This window comes from Balaenoptera physalus, assembly GCF_965194825.1.
Source record: "Balaenoptera physalus genome assembly, chromosome: 12".
Taxonomy (NCBI): domain Eukaryota; kingdom Metazoa; phylum Chordata; class Mammalia; order Artiodactyla; family Balaenopteridae; genus Balaenoptera; species Balaenoptera physalus.
In genome coordinates this window covers 28,640,229-28,661,050 of record NC_138897.1, presented here as the reverse complement: position 1 = coordinate 28,661,050, position 20,822 = coordinate 28,640,229, and the positions used below count along the sequence as shown (strand labels likewise).

The window sequence follows — 20,822 nt, the reverse complement described above, 5'->3', positions numbered from 1 at the left end:
CAGATATCTGTCAGCATAACCAGCCAAGTCAATTATATACCTGGTCTTTTTAGTTAGTTAAACTTATGTCTAAAAACAAAAATAAAAAAATCAAGATAAAAATAACCTATCCATTTACTTAGAAACTGACTAATAACTTCTATCAAAAAAGTACATTTTTGCCAAACTACTTTGATTTTTTTCACTGAATCTACTAAATCAATCAGTTGTATGTGGCGGTGCATTATCGAACAGATGCGTCAGCTTGCTGAACAAGCAGGGAGGTGAACGTCAGAAATGAAATCTTCAAAACGTGCCATCAGGACGGCCACAGTATCACGCTCAATCATCCACAATAACAGGGAGAAATGGGATCCTTCAAGAGGTTCGACAGGTAACCCCTAATCACAACAATTTTGTGCATTCAAGAGCATTTTTCTATTCTCCCAAGAAATTCCCCTTCCTGTCTCTTGTTTGTCCATAGTTGATAAGAAAATGGTGTGATTGCCCAGAATCTGACTGTGCCTGGATTGCCCTTCAACAAACAAGCCAATGCAAGTTCACTGAACACTGGAAGTGGATTGTATTTATTGGGGCCCCTTGAAGGTTGTATTACACTGAATTAATTCTGAAACATGTGATTCCTACCCAAGTCCAGAGGATTATGATAAATTCAGTGTTTTATACAGTCAATTTTAGACCTGAACTAAAGGGTAAAAATCAGGTTCTTTTTTTGTTACAAACGAAACCGTTAAAGCTGGCTTTTGGTGCTGTGCTTCTCTGACTTCACTCTCCTCCCACTCCCCAGCAGCTCCCGACCTCCTCCTACAACCCTTCCCAGGATGCTCAGAGCCCTAGTACTCTCCCAGAACTCTCCCCACAGAGGGAACCATTTAATAGACCAAGACACACTGAGGGATCTTGGACTCGCTGTGCTCTTTCCAGGGCTGCCTGTTTTTCGACAGAAGATACCTGAAGACATCTGGGTTTAGCTCAGAAGAGTAAATCACTAATGACATACAGTCGTCCCTCCGTATATGCGGGGAATTGGCTCTTGGACCCCAGTGGATACCAAAATCTGCAGATGCTCAAGTCCCTTATATAAAATGGCATAGTACAGTCTGCCCTCTGTATCTGTGGACGCAGATCCCATGGTACGGAGAGCCAACAGTAATTTCAGATGCCAAGTAACTGGGCAGAGTCCAAGTGTCAGCAAACATGGTGTTAACAAAACCAGGTATAGTGAAGAGCCATCTTGCTTAGGGAATCAGAACATATTCACTCTCAAAACTATTCATACAGAATTAAGTGACCCACTTTTGTCTGATTCAAATTTTCCACTGGTCAGATTTTTCTCCTGGTCACAGACATTTCTACAATGAGAATAAGCTGATTATTTATTGTTAGTCACTCGCCACCTATAACTCACTTTTCCAATTTTCCTGTGTTGCCTATACAGTGCCACTTTGTCAATCCCTGCATTTTATTGTCTGTGTTCTGATGGCTGGGGTAAACAAATGACTTCAAGAATGGCTGTGGTGCAAAAAGGGCATTGCTTGCTGGGTTCTAAATGATGGACGGGTGTGTGATCCAGTTGGTCCTAATGTCAGCAAGCAATTCACCATCACAAGGGTGCAGGTTGCCATAACCCATCCTAGCAGGGACATAATTTTGTATTGTATATAGTAAGTACCTTTTTTAATTCAAGTAAGTATGGGACAATATCCAGATCAAATGATTTTGCAGATGAAATATTCCAAATTTTCAAGTCTACTCCTTTAAAATACACTGTGAATACACTACACAGTAACAACTCCACTTTATAAATGCAATAAAAGCATCAATAACCAAGAAGTTCACATTCTTGCGTTAGGCCAGAGTTCATTAATTGGATCTAGGGCAGGTTCTTACAACACCTAGACCCAAGTCTATGCGCAGCTCAGTGGTCTCCAAATTTCTTTACTGTGCAATTCTACCATAAAAATATTTTTGAGCAGGCACCCCAATATGTTTGTTTAATTATAATTTATACTCATGTACTTACAGCAGCCAATATGTCAAGGCACAATACACACTTAGGTGAGGGTCATCTTTAATGACAGTGAATGTAAATCCTTTTTAAAGTCGACTTCATTATTTTTATCTTTTTTTGGCCTAATTCTCATCTTGGCTAATTAGGTTGTCATTGCCTTTACTTCCTAATATGACTGATAATGAGTTTATAATCAGAACTGAGGAAGCAATAGCCCCACCACTTTTTTTTGTGATTTATTTGGGCTTATATTAGTCAATCTTTCTTTATAATCTGAAGTTTCTTTTTTAAATTAATTTATTTTTATTTTTGGCTGCGTTGGGTCTTCGTTGCTGCGCGTGGGCTTTCTCTAGTTGCAGCAAGCAGGGGCTACTCAGTTGCGGTGCATGGGCTTCTCATTACAGTGGCTTCTCTTGTTGCGGAGCACGGGCTCTAGGCATGTGGGCTTCAGTAGCTGTGGCACACGGGCTCAGTAGTTGTGGCTCATAGGCTGTAGAGCGCAGGCTCAGTAGTTGTGGCGCACGGGCTTAGTTGCTCCGCAGCATGTGGGATCTTCACGGACCAGGGCTCGAACCTGCGTGCCCTACATTGGCAGGCGGATTCTTAACCCCTGTGCCACCAGGGAAGTCTTGAAGTTTCTTTACAGGAGTTTTATTAATCGACTGTCCATTTTGTGTAAATCCTTTTGCACCATGGGAGTTCCACTCTTTACCAGGATGATAATAATAAAATTAAGAATAATAATATAATATTAATAACAAATAAAAAGCACATATCCAGGAAGTCTGACTCCAGAGCCTGCATAGGTGACCTTGCAGTGCTGACCTTCACACATGGTACCCAATGTCCACATGTGACATGTGATGACTTGAAAAATGATCTGAGCCAAGACTCCTTATCTTAAGTTCACCTTAATTTTTAGATAAAAATATACATAGAAGTTCTAGTATTTTCTACTCACACCCCAGTGGACTGTCTTATGTACCCCTCAGGATGAATGTCCCACTTTGGGAACCACTGGCTCTAGTTCACCTTAAAATACAGCCTCTTCTGGAGAGAAGGGTGGAGATGCCTACTGAGACCAAATCAGACTTAATGTCCTGCCCAGGAGTTTTTGACAACCTAGGGGCACTGGGAAGCATTAAAGAGTCTTAAAGAAGAGGTGATATGACCTGATTTGCATTCTTACAAGATTATTCTGGATGCATCTAGAAGAATGGATTGTGGATCATGCACAGATATCAGGACTTGTAACAGGAGAAATGATAATGGTCTGAGTTAAGGTTGCAGCCTTTTAAATAGAGCAAAGTGGGCAGATTCATGAAATAGTTAAGATCTAGTTATTAATTAAACCTGCCCAAGGTTAAACAGCAGGTAGGCAGCAGAGCTAAATTTAGATCCCAGGTCTCCTCACTCCCAATACAGTGATTTTTCTTCTGATTTACCATGTCAGAGAACACCTGGTCCCTCTGTTTTATCCTCCCCCAGGGAGACAGGTGATCAGGAGCTGAGCCCGGACAGCAGCTTGCGGTTTCCAGCGGGGTGATGGAGGAAGGTAAAAGGAAAGGAAAAGCACTGCCTTCTCCAGATGTATTTATCTTTGCAGGATCCATGCGGGGCTCCATGAGAGTCTGTTTCCTGGGTATTGAATCCCATATTGAAATAACACACTTCCAGTGACAACAAACAGAAACTCCAAGAAACTCTTCATTCAAGTCTAGGCTTTAATGAAAAACATAACCCATCCTGCTGAAGGGTGGAAGGTGATAGAGAGGTACCAACTTGGGAGAAGGAGAAACAGGCTCTTTTACTCACTCTCACCATGGTGCCCTCATCTCTCCTCTTGGCTGTTTGAAATCCTTATTCCTTTATGCTAAAAATTTACCTCTTCCCCAAATTCCTTTCTTATTACCCCTTCTCAACTGTCCCCTGCTCTAATCTCTGAACACTGGATTTTTTCTCTGACATCAGTCAGGATTCAGTACAGGAAACAGAAAACCTTGCAGGTATTGTAAGCAGAAAGGGATTTAACACAGGTACTTAGGGGCTTACAAAATTTGGGGCAGAGTTGTAGGAGGGAGCTCTCTAGGTTGGGCCAGAAATTACTCCCAGACACTACAGAACTGATTTACCATAGGAGCTACTACCTCTGAGGCCACCACTGAAACTTGAGTTCAAGAACCACCACTGAATTCCAGGAATCAGGAAGCCAGAATCACGAAGTCACTACAGCTACTGCCTCTCAAACCCCACAAAGCTGGCGGCTGAGCACTGAGTGGCAGAAAACATCATATGTCCGTGACCTGACTTTCATCAGAAAACAGCTAAAGTCTTCTGATTCACTTACACCTTCTAAATATTTCCTAAATGCCTCTAATTGACAAAACCTGATTTTCTTCTAAAGCCTAGCTTCAAGGGATGCTGAAAATTTTGACATTTAACTTTCCAGCCTCTTGGGTATAGTAAGGTACCCTAGAAGGAGGATTAGGCAATCCAAGCTACAGGTTCCACCATGGGAATTTTCCAAATAATACATCCTACGTCATTTTTACATGTCTAACCATCCTTCAGTCCCCAGAGGACGGAAATCATGTATTTCACATTCTTCAAGGCTACAGCCTTGCAAATGAGAGGCCCTTGATAAGGACAGCCAAATAATTAAATGATGGAGTGCTTTAACTGTGTCAGTACTTTCTCAGTTTGCTTTCTGATTCTGTTCCTGCATTTAAGTGTTGTCTCTGCCTCCTTGAAGGTAATACTGGTTAGTACTTCTCAGGCATGTCCCCACAGAATGTGCCACAGGGCCGGGTATATACATTCCTCAAACACTGGGCTGATTGTGTTTCACAGCCAATACTCACAGCCAAAAATATTCACAGTCAATATTTTTTTCCCAAAAGATATTTCTGCCCCATGATACTCAATCAATAGGAAACAACTTTCCTGCAAAAGTGTGAGGCAAACAGATCTTTTTATAGGTCCTGTCATCACATTTTGGCAGCAGACTACCTCCAAGTTGGTAAGCAAGTGCCCTCCACACTATTCTACAGGGTTGCTGTAAGGATTAAATAAGATAACATAGGGTAACAATACCTACCACACTGTAGGTGTTCAATAAATACTGGTTCCTTCCTTCTCCCCAAGAACCTTCATTTTTTCTATGAAAAAATGCCTTTCAAGATTCCTGCTAAGAGACTGGCTAAAATCAGATCCTTGAAGATATATTGATGGCTAATGTATTCATTATCGATTGATGTGTAACAAATTGCCCAAAACTTAGCAGCTTAAAACAACAGTAAATATTTATTATCCTCAGAATGTCTTTGGCCAGGAATCCAGGAGCAGCACAGCTGGGTCATTCTGGGTCATTCTGGGTCTATAATAAGACAGCAGTCAAGATGGCGACGGGGCTGCTGTCATCTGAAGGCTTGCCCAGGGCTGGAGGATCCACTCCGAAGGTGGCTCACTCACACAGCTGGTGAGCTGATGCTGGCTGTTGAGGAACTCCTAAGGCTGCTTGAGTGTCATCATGACGTGGCAGCAGTTTTCCCCAGAGCAAGTGAGCCAAGAGTGCAAGGCTGTCTTTTATAACCCAGCCTCAGAAGTCACAGACCATTATTTCTACAATGTCCCACTGGTTACACAGGTCAGTGCTGTGACTACCAGGAGGCAAGGAGCAATGAGGCCCACCTAATAATAGCCTAATATATTAGTTCTTTTTTCTCTGGATAGATAAATAGAGTTAGAGATAGAAGACAACTTTGAATTACAATTAAGGAATAAAATAAAGTAGTATAAACCTTGACAAAGCAAAAATAATAATGGTAATAAAATTAATAAAAATTGATAAAAGTATGGAAAACCAATTTCCTCATTTTTCTTAGTAAAGAGGTAATCAACACTACCTAAAAATGAAACATGGAATTTTTAAAAAGATACTGAATTCTTGATTTTTTTCCAAATAGTTTTTCTGTTTTCTTAGTCTTAAAGGGTTATAAAAACCAAAAATATTTCCTGTGATAAACACTTATCTGAAGTTAAGCAGTTTCTTTAGTTTCACTTTAATTCATTTTTCCTTTGTTAAGGTCAAATAAAATTAAATATAATACTTTTAACTTTAAAAAATATCTTGTAAAGCATGATCCTATTTCTAGAAAATTATTTTTGTGTGTGCATTTCTCTGGCTGTTTGTGAATATAAGCAAAGATTGTTTGGAAGGATACATCCCCAATGTTTATGATGGTCTTTTCTGCATCTGGACAATGGAATACGTTTTTGCTCTCTTCCTGTACTCTTCAGTAGTTGACGCTTTCACAATGAATGTATATGATTTTATGAACATGATAAGTATAAACATGATTAAATTTTAATTTAATTACAATTAAATTAATTTTAATTTAATTCTTAAAAGAATATGATTATTGGGTGGGTTATATTGTCATATCATTTTTTTTTTTTTTTTTTTAAGAGTAGATCTTTTTTTTTTTTTTTTTTTTTTTAAAGAAATTCACGTTCTTTTATTTATTTATTTATGACTGTGTTGAGTCTTCGTTTCTGTGCGAGGGCTTTCTCTAGTTGCGGCAAGTGGGGACCACTCTTCATCGCGGTGCGCGGGCCTCTCTTGTTGCGGAGCACAGGCTCTAGAGCACAGGCTCAGTAGTTGTGGCTCACGGGCCTAGTTGCTCCGTGGCATGTGGGATCTTCCCAGACCAGGGCTCGAACCCGTGTCCCCTGCATTGGCAGGCAGATTCTCAACCACTGCGCCACCAGGGAAGCCCCTGTCATATCATTTTTAATGTGTATTCCCAAAAATGTTTATATCTTAGAACCCCAGAAGCCCTTGAAGATGTTATAGATGGGTCATCGGTTTTTAGAAGGGTTTTCCTGACTCTTGTCTTAGTGAGTTAGAGTACAGAAATAATGCAGCCAAAGACAGCGGGTTCAGATCCCCAATGAGCCATTTGTCTTCTCCCAAATCTGTGATCCCCATCTGTACCCCTAATCAAAGCTAGACCCCTTGTAGAGGCAAATCACTGATCAAGGGGGTCTGTGAATCCTAGAATCCTGATTAAACCTCACTTCTTAGTTCACAGTTGGTTGCATGAGCTTTGTGCGTGAAGGAATTAGGAACATTACCAAAAAATGAATACAATCATTATATCGAAGGAAAGGCCCTAGGAGAAAAGGGCCTAGAAAATCTGGAAAACAAGAGAAACAGATTACAAGATCCCTTAACACCCAATTCAAAGATCTCTTAAAAGCTGATGTTACGGAAATGATGATATTAAAAATATTACTACCAGCAGGCAAGTTTTTGGTTTCCATGACTTTTTCCACCCTTGGTCTATGATGGTTTCTCACCGAGCATTTTGAGTGGGACAATCCCTTGTCATATAAGCCTGTCCCACATATTGCAGGATCTTTAGCCTCCCCAGTCTTCCTCCCAAACATCCTAGTTATGTCCCTCAGTCCCTCAGGTCACCAAAAGGTGCTCCCTTGTTTTCACTTCCATAACCCACCCTCCCGCCATGGGAACCAGACAATCCCATCCCTGGGCACTTACAGGTTACCTTCTGGTTTCCATTAGGACAAGAAGGGCTCTTTCTTGCTCACTGTTGAATCTCCAGTGACTGGCCCATAGTAGGTGCTCAACAAATACTTTTGAATGAAAGAATAACATCCAATATAAGACCTGCTATGAAGAAATTTTTGGAAGATTAACATTTCTAAATATTTACATCAGCCAATCCACTCTTTTAAAATCCCTGGCAGTTGGAGTCTTTAGAATTTGTGGACAACCCCAGAACATGTGGGTGGATAGAGGTAGAAACTGACACTGGTTGACACCCACCACATGCCAGGCAGTGAGCTAGGCCCTCTGCATGTGGCCTTGCGAGGTAGTTACCAACATCCTGCTTCACAGTGAGGAGGGATCTGTGTCTGAGGTGGCACCGTGGTAAGTGGCAGAGCTGGAATTTGGCTGGACTCCAGAGTCCATGTGCTTTTTGTTCCATCCCAGTGGGATTTGCTCATCAACACTCACCCTCCTTTCAGATGCTCAAGAGAAAACACATCTTCAGAGATTTCACAACAAGCTCAATTTACTTTCCAGTGATGTCGAGACAAATTCCATCTCTGCAGATTTTTGGCTGTTTAAATATAGCCAACTTAGCTCTCCCATTACCTCAGTCAAGCCTCAGGGAGTCAGAAGACAAGCAGCTCGGCAAATGCCTTCAGCCACTTCCAAATGCACACATTCCTTGACACCCAACTGATGCAACCCCAAGTGGCTTCTTTGGGCATCTGAAGAAAGCTTGTTTTGTCAATCTGATTAGTCATATGGGAGGAGTGAGGGCGGGATGGAGCTGGAATTGTTAAGCTCCTGTTTTCCTTTTTAGATAGCTGCCCCAGGGGCTATTTCTGAGTCCAGATGATATGCCAGGGTGATGAAAAAGAAGCTCCCCAATTCCTCTTCTCTATCCTTCACAGGATTCGTGGAAGAGGGGAGGAGGGGGAAGCCAAGTCAAGGGGTGTGGCAGCTTGAAGGCCGTTTTCCCATCAGAGCAGAGACAACTGGCTCAGGGGCTGCTGTCTGCCTGTCCCGCCCCGTCCATCTCCTCCTCAGCCTGGTGTTGCCCCCTTTCCTTTACTACCAGCACATCAGCGTCTACAGCGTCTACTGAGCTGTGACTTCATTTTCTCTTTTTTCCTCTCCTCAGTCCATCTTTTCTCCTTCTTCTTCTTCTTCTTCTTCTTCTTCTCCTCCTCTTCCTCCTCCTCCTCCCACCCCCCCCTCCTCCTCTTCTTCTCTTTCGTCTTCTTTCTTGTGTCTAGAATTCTCCAATCCTTCCACTTTTTCCTTCATTTCTGCCAATCCCAACTGTATTTCTCTTCTCACTACCTCCACAAAATGTCCCTTTCCACATCAGGTGGGTCTCTCTCTGTCCTCTCCTCTCTGAGAGTGCACACTAATCTCTTGATCGCTGAGGGTTTTCTCTGGTGCCCTCCTGCTGTGTTCATCCCCACTGAAGCTTCTGGCAAGGCTGCATGAGGCCGCCACAACCGAAGCCCCCTAACTTCCACTCACCCCAATGTGGGTCCAAGATTCTGTTCTCTTCGGGGATGGGCAAATCAACAACCCGTCTGTGTCTCCTCTTTACTTTCTTGTATGGGCTTACAAGGCAAGGTGAGCATTCGATTTCGATATTCCAACAACTGAATGAGCCTCCGTTTCCATAGGCAGTACATGTTTATTTCTGAACTTGTGCAGCCCTTATAACTAGCTTCCTTGCGAGTAGGCCATTGCATATGACCCTGAGCAGGTTGCATGGGAAGCAGGGACTTAGCTTCTACAGGCCAAGGCACACACTGGAAAAGACTGGAGTGTTTGCTACATCCTTTCATCTGGAGACAGAGGATGTAATGACATTTAACTAAAGTCATAAATCTTTTGTTTTGATTTTGTTTTGCTGTTCTTAAATCTGTCTGGTCTTGCTTGTTTACTGAATGCTCTGACCACTAAGCAAAAGTTCTGAATTGAGTGAAGATCTTTTCCAGGCCCTCTCCTACCACGCCCACAGCCCACCTCTGCCACCAGGTGAGACCCCTACATCAGTGCCACTCAGACCTGAAGGAGCAGACCTGGGGCTCTTGTTCAAATGCAGATTCTGCTTCTGCAGGTGGGGCTGAGCTCCTGAGTTTAGAACTGGAGCTGATGCTCATCACTCATCTTGAGCAGGTGGGAGCAGACTGTGTGCAAAACAAGAACAGACTTAGAGACCTAGGTCAGCACTTCCCCATCTGTGCTCCACGTCAGCATCCCTGGGGAGCTTTTAACCATCCCAGGCTGCAGCCCAGACTACTTAAGTCAGAATCTCTGGGTAAGGAGCCCAGGCAGCAGCATTTTTAAAGCTCCCTAGAAAGAGACGATGACCGTGTGCTGTCAAGGTTGAGGACCTTTGCTCTCAGGGTTTAAAGGAAGAAGCATTCACATCCGGCTGAAGGGAAAGGGGAGGTGCTTTGAAAACAATTCATCCCTACTCAGTTCCCACCAAACCAGATGAAAACAGTGGCTTGGGTTCATCATGTGCAGAAAATGGCTTATGTGAAGCCAGTTTTGAAAACTGGGAGACTGGGGGAAAGCCAGCTCCTAAGCATGTTACAGCACACTGAGAAGCGCTGTCTAAAGCCACAGAGGATGAGGCAGGCGGGATGCTGCACTGGGAGAATCCAGTCCAGTCGCTCCTTCGGCTGGTGCTTAAGAATGACCTGAGATTGAACACCGGCCCATTAACTGCCTCCCCTCCCCCTCCCATGAGTACCCCTCACCCCATTCTAAACACCTCCACTCTGTCCACAGAGGCCTTCCATATTCACCTGACTCCATTTTAGCTGAATAAGAGGCTCCAAGGACAGTGCCTGATGGGATCTGTCCCAGTTTCTGCACCCTCCCAGGGACAGCCTGACTCCCCTCTCTAATCAGTGTCGCTTTCAGAAAGCAAACATCTGTGCCAGGAAAAAAATTATCAAAGTTTGGTTGAAAAGAAAGGGCGTAGCTCAAGGGCCTTACGGACATGCCAAACAAAGCCTTTTGGAGAGGTCAAGTACAGAACTCTCTCCCTGCCACGGTGGCAGATGGGGCTACACACCATCCCGGTTACACACGCAAAGTCCCAGCTCACACTGTGGTCTAGTTCATGGAAGGAGGCATGTGTTTGTACACACTGCATCCAAAGACCAAAAACATAAACTATATACAGCCAGGCCCCTGGTATCTGCATGGGAGGAGAGAGTCACCCTCAGGGAAGAGTCCAGGACCCATAGCAAGGGTGTCAGTGATGCGGAAAGAGCCCAGGTCCGAGCATTAGGAGGCAGGGTCAGCCCCAGCTCCTGTGTCAACCCCTATGTGACTTCAGGCAGCTAGCCTCACTTCCCTGGGCCTGTGAAGTGAGACGAATACACCATCCTACCTCACTCCACACATCATGGGATCGTTTGAGGAGACAAATGCAGTTATAGTAAGGAAAGTGCTTTGTAAAGTATGAAATACTATGCGCATGAAGGTTTAAAGCAGTGCAAAATTTGTAGTGTTCATAGTGTGTGCGCCTGTATGTGTGTGTGCAAGAGACATGTGTGTGTGAGTGTGTGTATGATTGTGTGCATGTCGGGGGGGGCATGTACATGAGTGAATGTGTGGATGAGTGTCTGTGTGTGTGTGTGTGTGTGTGTGTGTGTGTGACTCTTGCACTGTAAAACAGATCCCAACCACCACATGGGTCAAAGGCAAGGTCAGAGCACCTCCGGGTGGTCGGGAAGGTACCGTAGTGATGACAGGGCCAAGCTGTGGGCAGGATCAGGGTGGATAATGGAGAACAACACACATGACGCAGAATCAAGACTGAGGAGGCCATGGGGCCAGAGGAGACCTCCTGCCCAGGCCAGAGGCACATGCTCAGGCACAGGGGGCCCAGCCCTCAGGCAGAGCCGCAGGGGAGCGAGGACAGTTGCCACCTTCAGTGCTGCTTAACTTTTCCCCCAACTAGCCCCAACTGATGGAGGCACCTGACACATCATCCCCAGGTGGTCTGGGGACATGCCCGAAACAGCCAGCTACAGACTCGAAATGTCTGTCCAGAAATGTTTATTTTAAAAATTAAAATGTTTGCACGCTACTCTTTTATAAGCCATGTTTGCTTAAATATACAACAATTTCCCACCAAAAATAATTAGCATCTGGAGCAGTGTGCATATCCCGTCCAGAGGTAATGAGACACTCAGACCTGGAGCACCTGGGAAGCTTTTTGAGCCATGGCATGACCAAGTAGTGTTTTAAGATAATATATCCATCACCAGTGGGGAGGTGGAAAGGGATGTGAGCTGGCCTGGACAGGGGAGGGCCTGGCCCAGAGGGAGAGAATAGACTGATGTAGACAAAGGCCCTCGAAGGGAACTCTGACGGCCTGGTAACTGCTGCAGTTGGGATGGTGAGGCAGGGGCTCAGTACATAGCACATGGAAGGGTCATCCCACTTGAAAAGTGTCAGCTGAGAAGGATGTGGTGCGTGCCTCTGAATGTCCTTCCAAACGCAAGCTAGTATCTAAGGCAGAGATCAAACGTCTGGTCTCTTACCTCCGCCTTACATAGACTCCTGAGACTTTCAGCTGAGGGCCCTGGTTAAATTCCCAGCTACAGGTCCCAGCCCTGGCCCTGAAGCAGAGGCCAGAAAGATACAGCCCCCGGCACGCTGGCCACCAGCCGTCTAATCCCAGACAGTCTGCTGATGGCCCAGAGGAGTTTTGCTGCCTCCTGACTCCCGTCCCACCCGCCTGACCTTCTGGCCCCAGTGAGTCAGGCTCCTCTGAGCCCAAATCAAACTCATTGGGCTGGAGCTGCCAAGAAAAGCTCTGAGCCACTCCTAACAAGAGGCAGCACTTGGCCAACCTCTTATACAACTGACCCTGAGAAAGGCACCTCTCACCTAGGCCCAGTGGCATGCCAGGCCCCTTCCTCTCTTCCCCAGCCTATCTGTCTATTGACCAGGCCTCTCCCTGGCCTCCCTGGGGATGATCCGCCAGCCCATGGGCCTCTTCTGTCCCCATTCCAGCATCCACTGAGCCCTGCACAGCTGATTTCCCCCTTTCAGCAGCTGTCCCCCAAGCTCAGGGATCAGCAGAACCCTTGGCCTAGGGACCCAGCCTGACTCAGCAAGGTCCTTCAGAGCGAAGTCCCTGCCTTTGATCCTGCTGTCACTGTGATCGGTAGCAAGACGGCAGAGAGTCTGGGGGCCTTGTCTGCTGAGCCAAATCAAAGGAAGCTCAAGGGGTCTTCCCTAGAGAAAGGAAGGTTTGGACTCAATCTCTGAAGTGCTCTTATGTGGTGCAAGGAGTGCAAACATCCTGTGCCAGCATGATAGACAGAACCAGAGCCCGCGATGGGTAGAACTCAGGGGTTTGATGTCAGCTCCACAGACCCAAGGGTTTCCAGTAATCAGAGCTGTTCACAGTGAGAACAGACTGCCTCATGGGGTTGTGGGACCCCAGCCAACAGTCAGAGGCACTAAAAAATGGACCTTCAAAGTTTGAGAGAGGCAAAAGATATCCCTTTCCGTCCTACGGTTGTAGAAATTTATGGAAACTCTCCCTTTCCATAATTGTATCAATTGTAAAGTCTTGGGCAAAATTAATCAATTCAATAAATATTTTGGAAAACCTACTAATCACTTTTCCTTCTCCAGAACACTGCAACCTCAGTAACTCAGTTGGGTGGAAGATGACATATATGAGGCCATTTTAGATTCACCCCCCATGACAAGGTCACCGGCAGACTTAAACCCAACAAGCCACAGGGAGAGGGAGCTTCAACTGTGCACTGATTCACACCAGAAACTCAAGAAACCCCTCAAAAAAAAAAAAAAAAAGAAACCCCTCAATCACAGGCCCTTTCCTCTCATAACTGCAAGAATATGCCAGGGAGGGTGCAGCTTCTCTCCACTGGGCAGAGGCATGTTTTTACATTGCTACTGGAAACAGTCTTTTAGAGAAAAGAGTTAGAAGAAGAATTTCAAAATTAGTACAGTAGAGTGGAAGCCACGCTTTCTGATGTTGCGAGGTGAACTGGGGTCCAAGTATATGGACTGAGAACTCACAGTCTGGCTTCTAACACCCAGCTTCGCCTTTGTTGCTGGCTGACTCTGGCTCCAGCAGGCCCACAACTGGGATTTCCTGGCACAAAACAGGTGTGTATTTTTTCAGGCATTTCCTTGGCTGGAGTGTTCGCCTCCCTCTTGCCTGCTCAGCCAAGTCCTAACATGAAAGCCTGGGCTGCTCTCCCTGAGGCTGGGAGGTTGGGGAACTGCCCTGTGCTTCGACAGCAGCCCCTGCATCCCCCCAACCCTGCCCCACTTTCCCTCCACACTGACAGTCTGCTGCCTCTCTCCCTGCCTCTCTACCGCCCAAGCGGCAGCTCCGTGCCCCCTGGGGTAGCCTAAGGGCACACAGTAGGTATTCAACAGGGAGCTTCTTCAAAGAGGAGGGAGGGCCCAGTCTGTCTGGGGAGCCCCCTTGCGGAACATTGAGGCCTGGCTTTTTGGAGAGATAGGAGGCTGATCCAAACAGCCATTTCTGTCCACATTTCTGAGGGAGAAGAGGAGGTGCGGGCAGCCAAGGAGAGCGTTCTCACGCCAAGCAGATAATTATGTGTTCTTGGAAGCAGGTTTAATGGACTGGCTCAGAACTGAGCTGGGAATGGGCTCTGAGGCCTGCCGCCTTCTGACGGGACGTGGCTCGGGCAGCGATTTCACCGTCCAGTTTTAACAAGTGGCCAACGCCTTATGGAAACTTTTGAAAGGCGTTCTGTTTCAGACCAGCCAGCTTGCACTTCATCTGGTTGCTTTATCCATCTTTCCCTTCAATTTGGGAGCACACGAAAGGAGGAAAATAAAAATCACTGAGCACCTACTGTGTGCCAAGAACCAAGTCAGCAGTTTCACTGTCCTAAGAACCCGTTAAAGAGGGAGAGACAGAGGCGCATGCAACACCTCCTGGCAGAGAAAAGAGTGAAGCTGGGCATCTCAGCTTCCACAGCCTTTGCTCTTTCCAAACAGTGACCTCCTCTTTACAAGGCCATTTTTGCTGCACGTCTCGCCCCTACCCCAAAGCCAAAATTCCCCCATTTGAGCAGGATAAACATTCCCATGGCAAAGGAACGCTGTGTTCCCCAGAGGAGATGCAATCACGTTGTTCCTGCCGAGGTTATGTGGGCTTATGAAATAGGACACTGGGCTGAGGGCCTGGCCCCGGGCTGGAGGGCTGCCCGCCTCCCCCGCCTCCCCCAGCTGTGCCCTGCAAGGCAGTTGGAGTAATAGAAGGAGCCCAGGGTGGGAAACTGGGTCTAATCTTGACTCTGCAGCAAACTGCTGGTTTCCCTGGGTCTCTGCTCCCTGTAGCCATCCCAACGCAGCAAGTTTGCTTCAGAAAGTTCAGAGAGTTACATCCACGTGAGAAACAACTCTTGTTTTGCTTTCCTGGGCCTTGATTTCTCCATCGGTAATTGGGAATATTATCTGCATACAGGAGGGACTCAAAGGAAGAGAAGATGGAGCCTTTTTGGAGACACTCTGGAGAGTACTTCCATTGTGCAAGCATTCATTCTTTCCATAATTATTAAACATATATTGAGGGTTTATTATGTGTCAGGCTTTCTGCTGAGCAATGCAAATACAGAAATCAACAAGGTAACAGGCCCTGTTCTTAAAGGGCTCATAATATATACACACATTTTTCATCAAAAAAATATATAAATGTTTGAAGTCCCATAGTTAGAAAACAATTCCTACTCCTGTATTCCTGAGCCACATCACTATGATTTTTATCATATTTCCTTGATTATATAATATACATCTTTCTCATATTTTAACATTTCTTAAATCAGGGTGCAACCTGCAATTTTAATTGGCAGCATTTTCTTCTTTCTTGGTTATACACGAAACAATGATATATCTTACAGTTGATAACATCTTAGATTCAATGAAATATATTTGGGGAAAAAACTTATTTTTCAACTGGATTTTTAATGTAATTCACAGCCACTAAATTTAATACACGATTTTTCCAGAACATTTCTAGTTCATTCAGATATGTAGTGTCATGCAGATCGTGTGTCTAGATATCTCACTGCCCCTCACGTTTTCAACTAGGTGACTTGGAAGGAATCATAACAGGCCGGGATGCTGTATCACCTCTTGGCCACCAGAGGGAGAGAGTGTATTGGGAAGGAACAGATTCTCAGGCTTGCGGGCTTTCCCTCTCCTAAACCTTTCCAGGGTGCCCCCTCCAGGGCAGTCTGAAACTCACTGAAACGCCACCTGCAAGGTCAGAATAGAATAAAGGCCCTCTTTCAGACCCATGGCAGAACGAGAAAGAGGAGTTTGTTGGATCTGAATGACGTTTGCTGACCCACGCTAAAAATCAGCCATGGTTTAAATGAGCTCTTCCTGGGAATGACGACAAGTGCTAGACACAGCAGAGTTTTGCCTCAAAGTGCAGAGCTGGTGGGCAGCCCCACACCTTCTTAAACCATTCAACACCTGAGACCCACGGTGATTTGTAAAGTTCCCCCACTCTAGCAGTTACCTGTAGCCTTCCACCCTTCCTTCCCCCTTTTCTTCCTTCCCTCCTTCTCCTTCACTTAACTACTTATTTATCGAATACCTACTATGTGCCAGGCTCTATGCTAGGAGCTGGGATACAACAGTATAAGGAAAAATACTGGGTCCCATGAGAACATGTGACAGGAGACCATCAGGGAAGGCATCACTGATAGGTGATAATTGACACAAAGGGAAAAGTAGGAGTCACCCAGGTAAATAGTGAGGGAGAAGCCTCCCAGGCAGATGGACCAGCATTTGCAGAGACCCTGAGGTAGAAAGTGCTAGAAGGAGGCCAGTGTGGAGCCCAGAGATGAGGGGCAGGAGAAGCACAGGGCAGGCTAAAGCATAGACGAACTCGGTGATGCAGAGCCTTGAGCACCATGTTAAAGATGTGGCTTTCCCTCTGTAGCCATTGAAGGGATTTAATCAGGAAACAGGCATGAGTAGACTTGAGTGTTAATATGACAACTCTGACTGCCTGTGGAGCACGGCTTGGAGGAGAAATCTGAGAAGAGGTAGAGGTGATCATTTGAGAGTTATTGGAGAAGTGACAAGAAGTAATGACAACTAAGTGGTGATACTGTACATCAAGGTGTATTTTAGAGATACAATTACTGGATTTGGAGAGTGGAAGAGAAGGGAGCATGAAGTTTGACTCCTGAGTTGTCTGAAGGAGCAGCTTGGAAGGGGGAGGGGACTTTTCCTGGGATGGGCCCCTTTGAGGGAGGAGGACAGGACTTGGGAAGGTAACATTATGGGTTGTCTCAGTGTATTAAGTTTAAGCTGCTTCTGGAACATCTACGTGCAAGTATGAAGTAAAGAATTAAACCTATGAATCTAGTACTCAAAACTGGACTAGAAATGTTAGATTTGGGAGTTACAGGTATGTAGATGGAAGGTTAACCCATGGCAGCACGGATCAATGAGGAAAACTCTAGCTCATACTGAGATGAGACTATGTGCAGATCCAAAACCACCTCCCAAATAAGCAATAAAGTCAAAGTCAAGGAGGACGTAATTGAGCTGAAGGAGGCCGAAGAAGAATGGCTGAGACAGGAAGAGGAGAAGTACAGAACTACCAGGGGGCAGCAGGACTAAACTGGAAACTAAGGATGCTGGGCAGAGGTTGTTTTAAAACCAAGTCCTGGCATAAGTCCTGGCCCAATGGTGAAAGGAAAAGGAGCCCCACATGGAGGGACCGGTGCACATAGCCTCCAAGAGATCATACCAGAGCTGCTTACTGCTCCTGGGGAAGGGAAGGGGGGAGGAGCTGGAAAGGGCACTGAGGGCAGAGGGGAGAGAGGGGGCACTGCAGGCCAACTGTCAGCAATATAAGCTGCACAGCAACTAAGAAAACAAATTTCTCTTAGACCCCCATTTGGTTGGAAGACCCAGATCCACATGTATGTATCAAGGGGAAAATATATGTACAACTAATTACCACAATAAGAGAGTACAGTGGATGATATGAAAGGTAGGGAAAAAATATTTTAGTGATCAGAAAAAAAAAAAGAGATCTAGTCTAACTGGGTGGTCAAGGAAATCTGCACAGAAGAAATGGACTTTCTTCTGGACTTGGAAGAATGGGGGGATTTTGAATGGTACAGGTCACGTGGGTTGAGGAATGGCTTCAGACCCCTCTGGTAGCCCTAGAGACTGGAGGAGTAGGTCCCTTGTGTCAGGACAGACCTCAGTCCTCCTGAGACCTCCATCCAGCCTTGGTCAAGTCCCTGAGGCCCCATCCTGACTCACCTGTTCTTTCCCTTTCCTTTCACCAGTCGCATGATCCATGAGTGGCCACCGCATGGAAGAGATGTCTGACACTCACACTCACAGCAGTCCTCTCCTGGCAGAGCCTCCTTCCAGCAGACACAAACTCTATGAGTCAGAGTTTACCAGCCCTAGCTGGCCCTCAAGCCCCCAGGATACACACCCGGCCCTGCCCCTCCTGGAAATGCCTGAAGAAAAGGTGAGGAACGTCCCTCCCAGGGTGTTTCCCAGGTGGGTGGTGGGAGGAAGAGTGTAGAAAGATGCTGCTCTCCCAGCACATGTGACCTAATGCCATAGAAGTGTCGCCTAATGCCCATGGAAGTGAGGAGATTCTGCCCCCCACACGTGCTCACACCCACAATCAGCCCTACTTGGCCTTAGATGGAAAATGTGGCTCTGTGTGTGACATGATTTTAAGGACAAGTAGAGAATGCACACACACACATACCATTCTTCCAACCAGTTCCCAAAATCTTTCCCCTTACACCTGCTCCCTTGAATTACTCTACTATCTCCAAAAGGAAACCCTCATTCAAACACAGGCCTTTAGCACTCCTTGGACCCGGCAGCACCGAGGCAGCCTGGCTAGCTACAGATTCAGTGGAAGAGGACCCAAGACTGCTTAGGTTTTTTAATGAGATGTAATTCAGGTACCGTAAAATTCACGCCTTTAAAGTATACTTACACTGTTTTTTAGCATATTTACAAAGCTGTGCAAACATCATCATTATCTAATTCCAGAATATTTTTATCACCTCAAAAAGAAAATCCATACTCATTAGCAGTCAGTCTTCATTCCATCCTCCCCCCAACCCCTGGCAACCACCAATCTACTTTCTGTCCCTATGGATTTGCCTATTCTGTACCTTTCATATAAATGGAATCATATAATATGTGGCCTTTTATGGTTGGTTTCATTCATTTAGCGTAATGTTTTTGGGTTCTTTCAGTAGATAATTCCTTTTTATGGCCAAATAATATTTCATTGTGCGAATATACTGTATTTTATTTATCCATCAGCTGATGGACATTTGGGTTGTTTCTGCTTTGAGGCTGTATAAGTAGTAATCCTACTATAAGCATCTGTGTAGAAGTTTTTGTATGGACACGTTTCTATTCTTCTTGGGTATATACCTAGAAGTGGTATTTCTCGGTCATATGGTAAATCTATGTTTAACATTTTAACGAACTGCCAAACTGTTTTCCAAAGTGGCTGCATTAGTGTATATTCTCACCAGCAATGTGCACATCGTGCCACTACACCTCCTCACCAAAATGTGTTGTTGTCTTTTTTGTTACAGCCTAGGTGAACGTGAAGTGGCATCTCATTGTGATTTTGATTAGCATTTCCCTAATGGCAAATGATGTCAAACATCTTTTCATGTGCTTACTGGCCACTTGTATATCTTCTTTGGAAAAATGTCTTTTCAAACCTTTTGCCCATTTTTTAAATTGGGTTATTGGTCTTTTTATTGTGGAGTTGTAATCATTCTTTTTATATTCTGGATATTAGACCCTTTCCAGATATATAATTTGCAAATAATTTCTCCCACTCTGTAGGTTTTCTTTTCACTTTCTTGATAGTGTCCTTAGAAGCAGAGTTTTTAATTCTGATTAAGTCCAATTTATCTATTTTTTCTTTGATTGCTTATGCTTTTGGTGTCATATGCAAGAAACCATTTTCTTATCCAAGGTCACAAAGATTTACTCCAATGTTTTAATCTAAGGGTTTTATAGTTTTAGCTCTTACATGTAAGTCTTTTATCCATTTTGAGTTCCTTTCTGTATATGATATTAAGTAGGGGTCCAATTTTAATATTTTACCAAGTGGATATCCACTTGTCCCAGAATCATTTGTTAAAAAGATTATCCTTCCTCCACTGAATTGTCTTGATATTCCTATCAACAATCAATTGACCATAAATGTATGGGTTTGTTTCTGGACTCTCATTTCTATTGAACTGATTTATATGTTTATCCTTATGGCAATACCACACCACCTTGATCACTGTAGCTTTGTAGTAAGTTTTGAAATCAGAAAGTATGAGTTCTCCAACTTTGTTCTTCTTTTTCAAGATTGTTGTATCTATTTTGAGATCCTTAAATTTCCATATGAATTTTAGGATCCAACTTTCAATTTCTGAAAAAAAATAAAGATAAAAAGGCAACTGGCATTTTGATAGGGATTGTGTTAAATCTATACATCAATTTGGAGAGTATTGTCATCTTAACAATATTAAGTCTTCCAGTCCTTGGACATAGGTTATCTTTCCTTTTATTGAGTCTTTAATTTCTTTCAATGATGTTTTGTAGTTTTTAAGTGTACAGTCTTGCACCTCTTTTGTTAAATTCATTCCAAAATGTTTGATTCTTTTTCATGCTGCATAAATAGAATTGTTTTCTTAATCTTATTTTTCGATTGTTCATTGCCAATGTATAGAAATAAATTTGTTTTTGTATATTGATTGTCTATCCTGCAAACTTGCTGAACTCATTCATTATCTCTAATAGTTTTTTTGTAGATTCCTTAAGGATTTTATGTATAAAAGCTTGTTCCATCTTCAAATAGAGATAGTTTAAATTCTTTCTTTCCAATATGGTTCCCTTTTGTCTGTTTTTTTCTTACCTAATTCCTCTGGCTAGAACTTCCAGTACAATGTTGAATAGTAGTGACAAGAGCACACATCTTTCTCTTGTTCCTGATCTTAGAGGGAAAGCATCCAGTCTTTCACCATTAAGTTTGATATTAGCTGTGGGTTTTTATTATTAGGTTGAGGAACTTCCTTTCTATTCCTAGTCTGTTGATTGTTTTTTATCAGGAAAGGTTGCTTAATTTTTCAAATGGTTTTTCTGTGTTTATCAAGATAATCATGTGAGTTTTTTCTTTATTCTATT

At 44.3% G+C, this 20,822-nt stretch overlaps 1 protein-coding gene across 4 annotated transcripts in view; it reads left to right on the top strand.

The window, feature by feature from the left end:
- Positions 1-20,822, top strand: part of SLC14A2 (solute carrier family 14 member 2) — a 450,031-nt gene that overhangs the window by 375,125 nt on the left and 54,084 nt on the right. For all 4 annotated transcript variants that reach the window (XM_082416695.1, XM_082416693.1, XM_082416694.1 and 1 more), the window contains one exon: positions 17,936-18,126. In XM_082416695.1, the coding sequence (XP_082272821.1) occupies positions 17,947-18,126 (180 nt within the window). In that variant the 5' untranslated portion in view covers positions 17,936-17,946. The remainder of the gene's footprint in view (positions 1-17,935; positions 18,127-20,822) is intronic.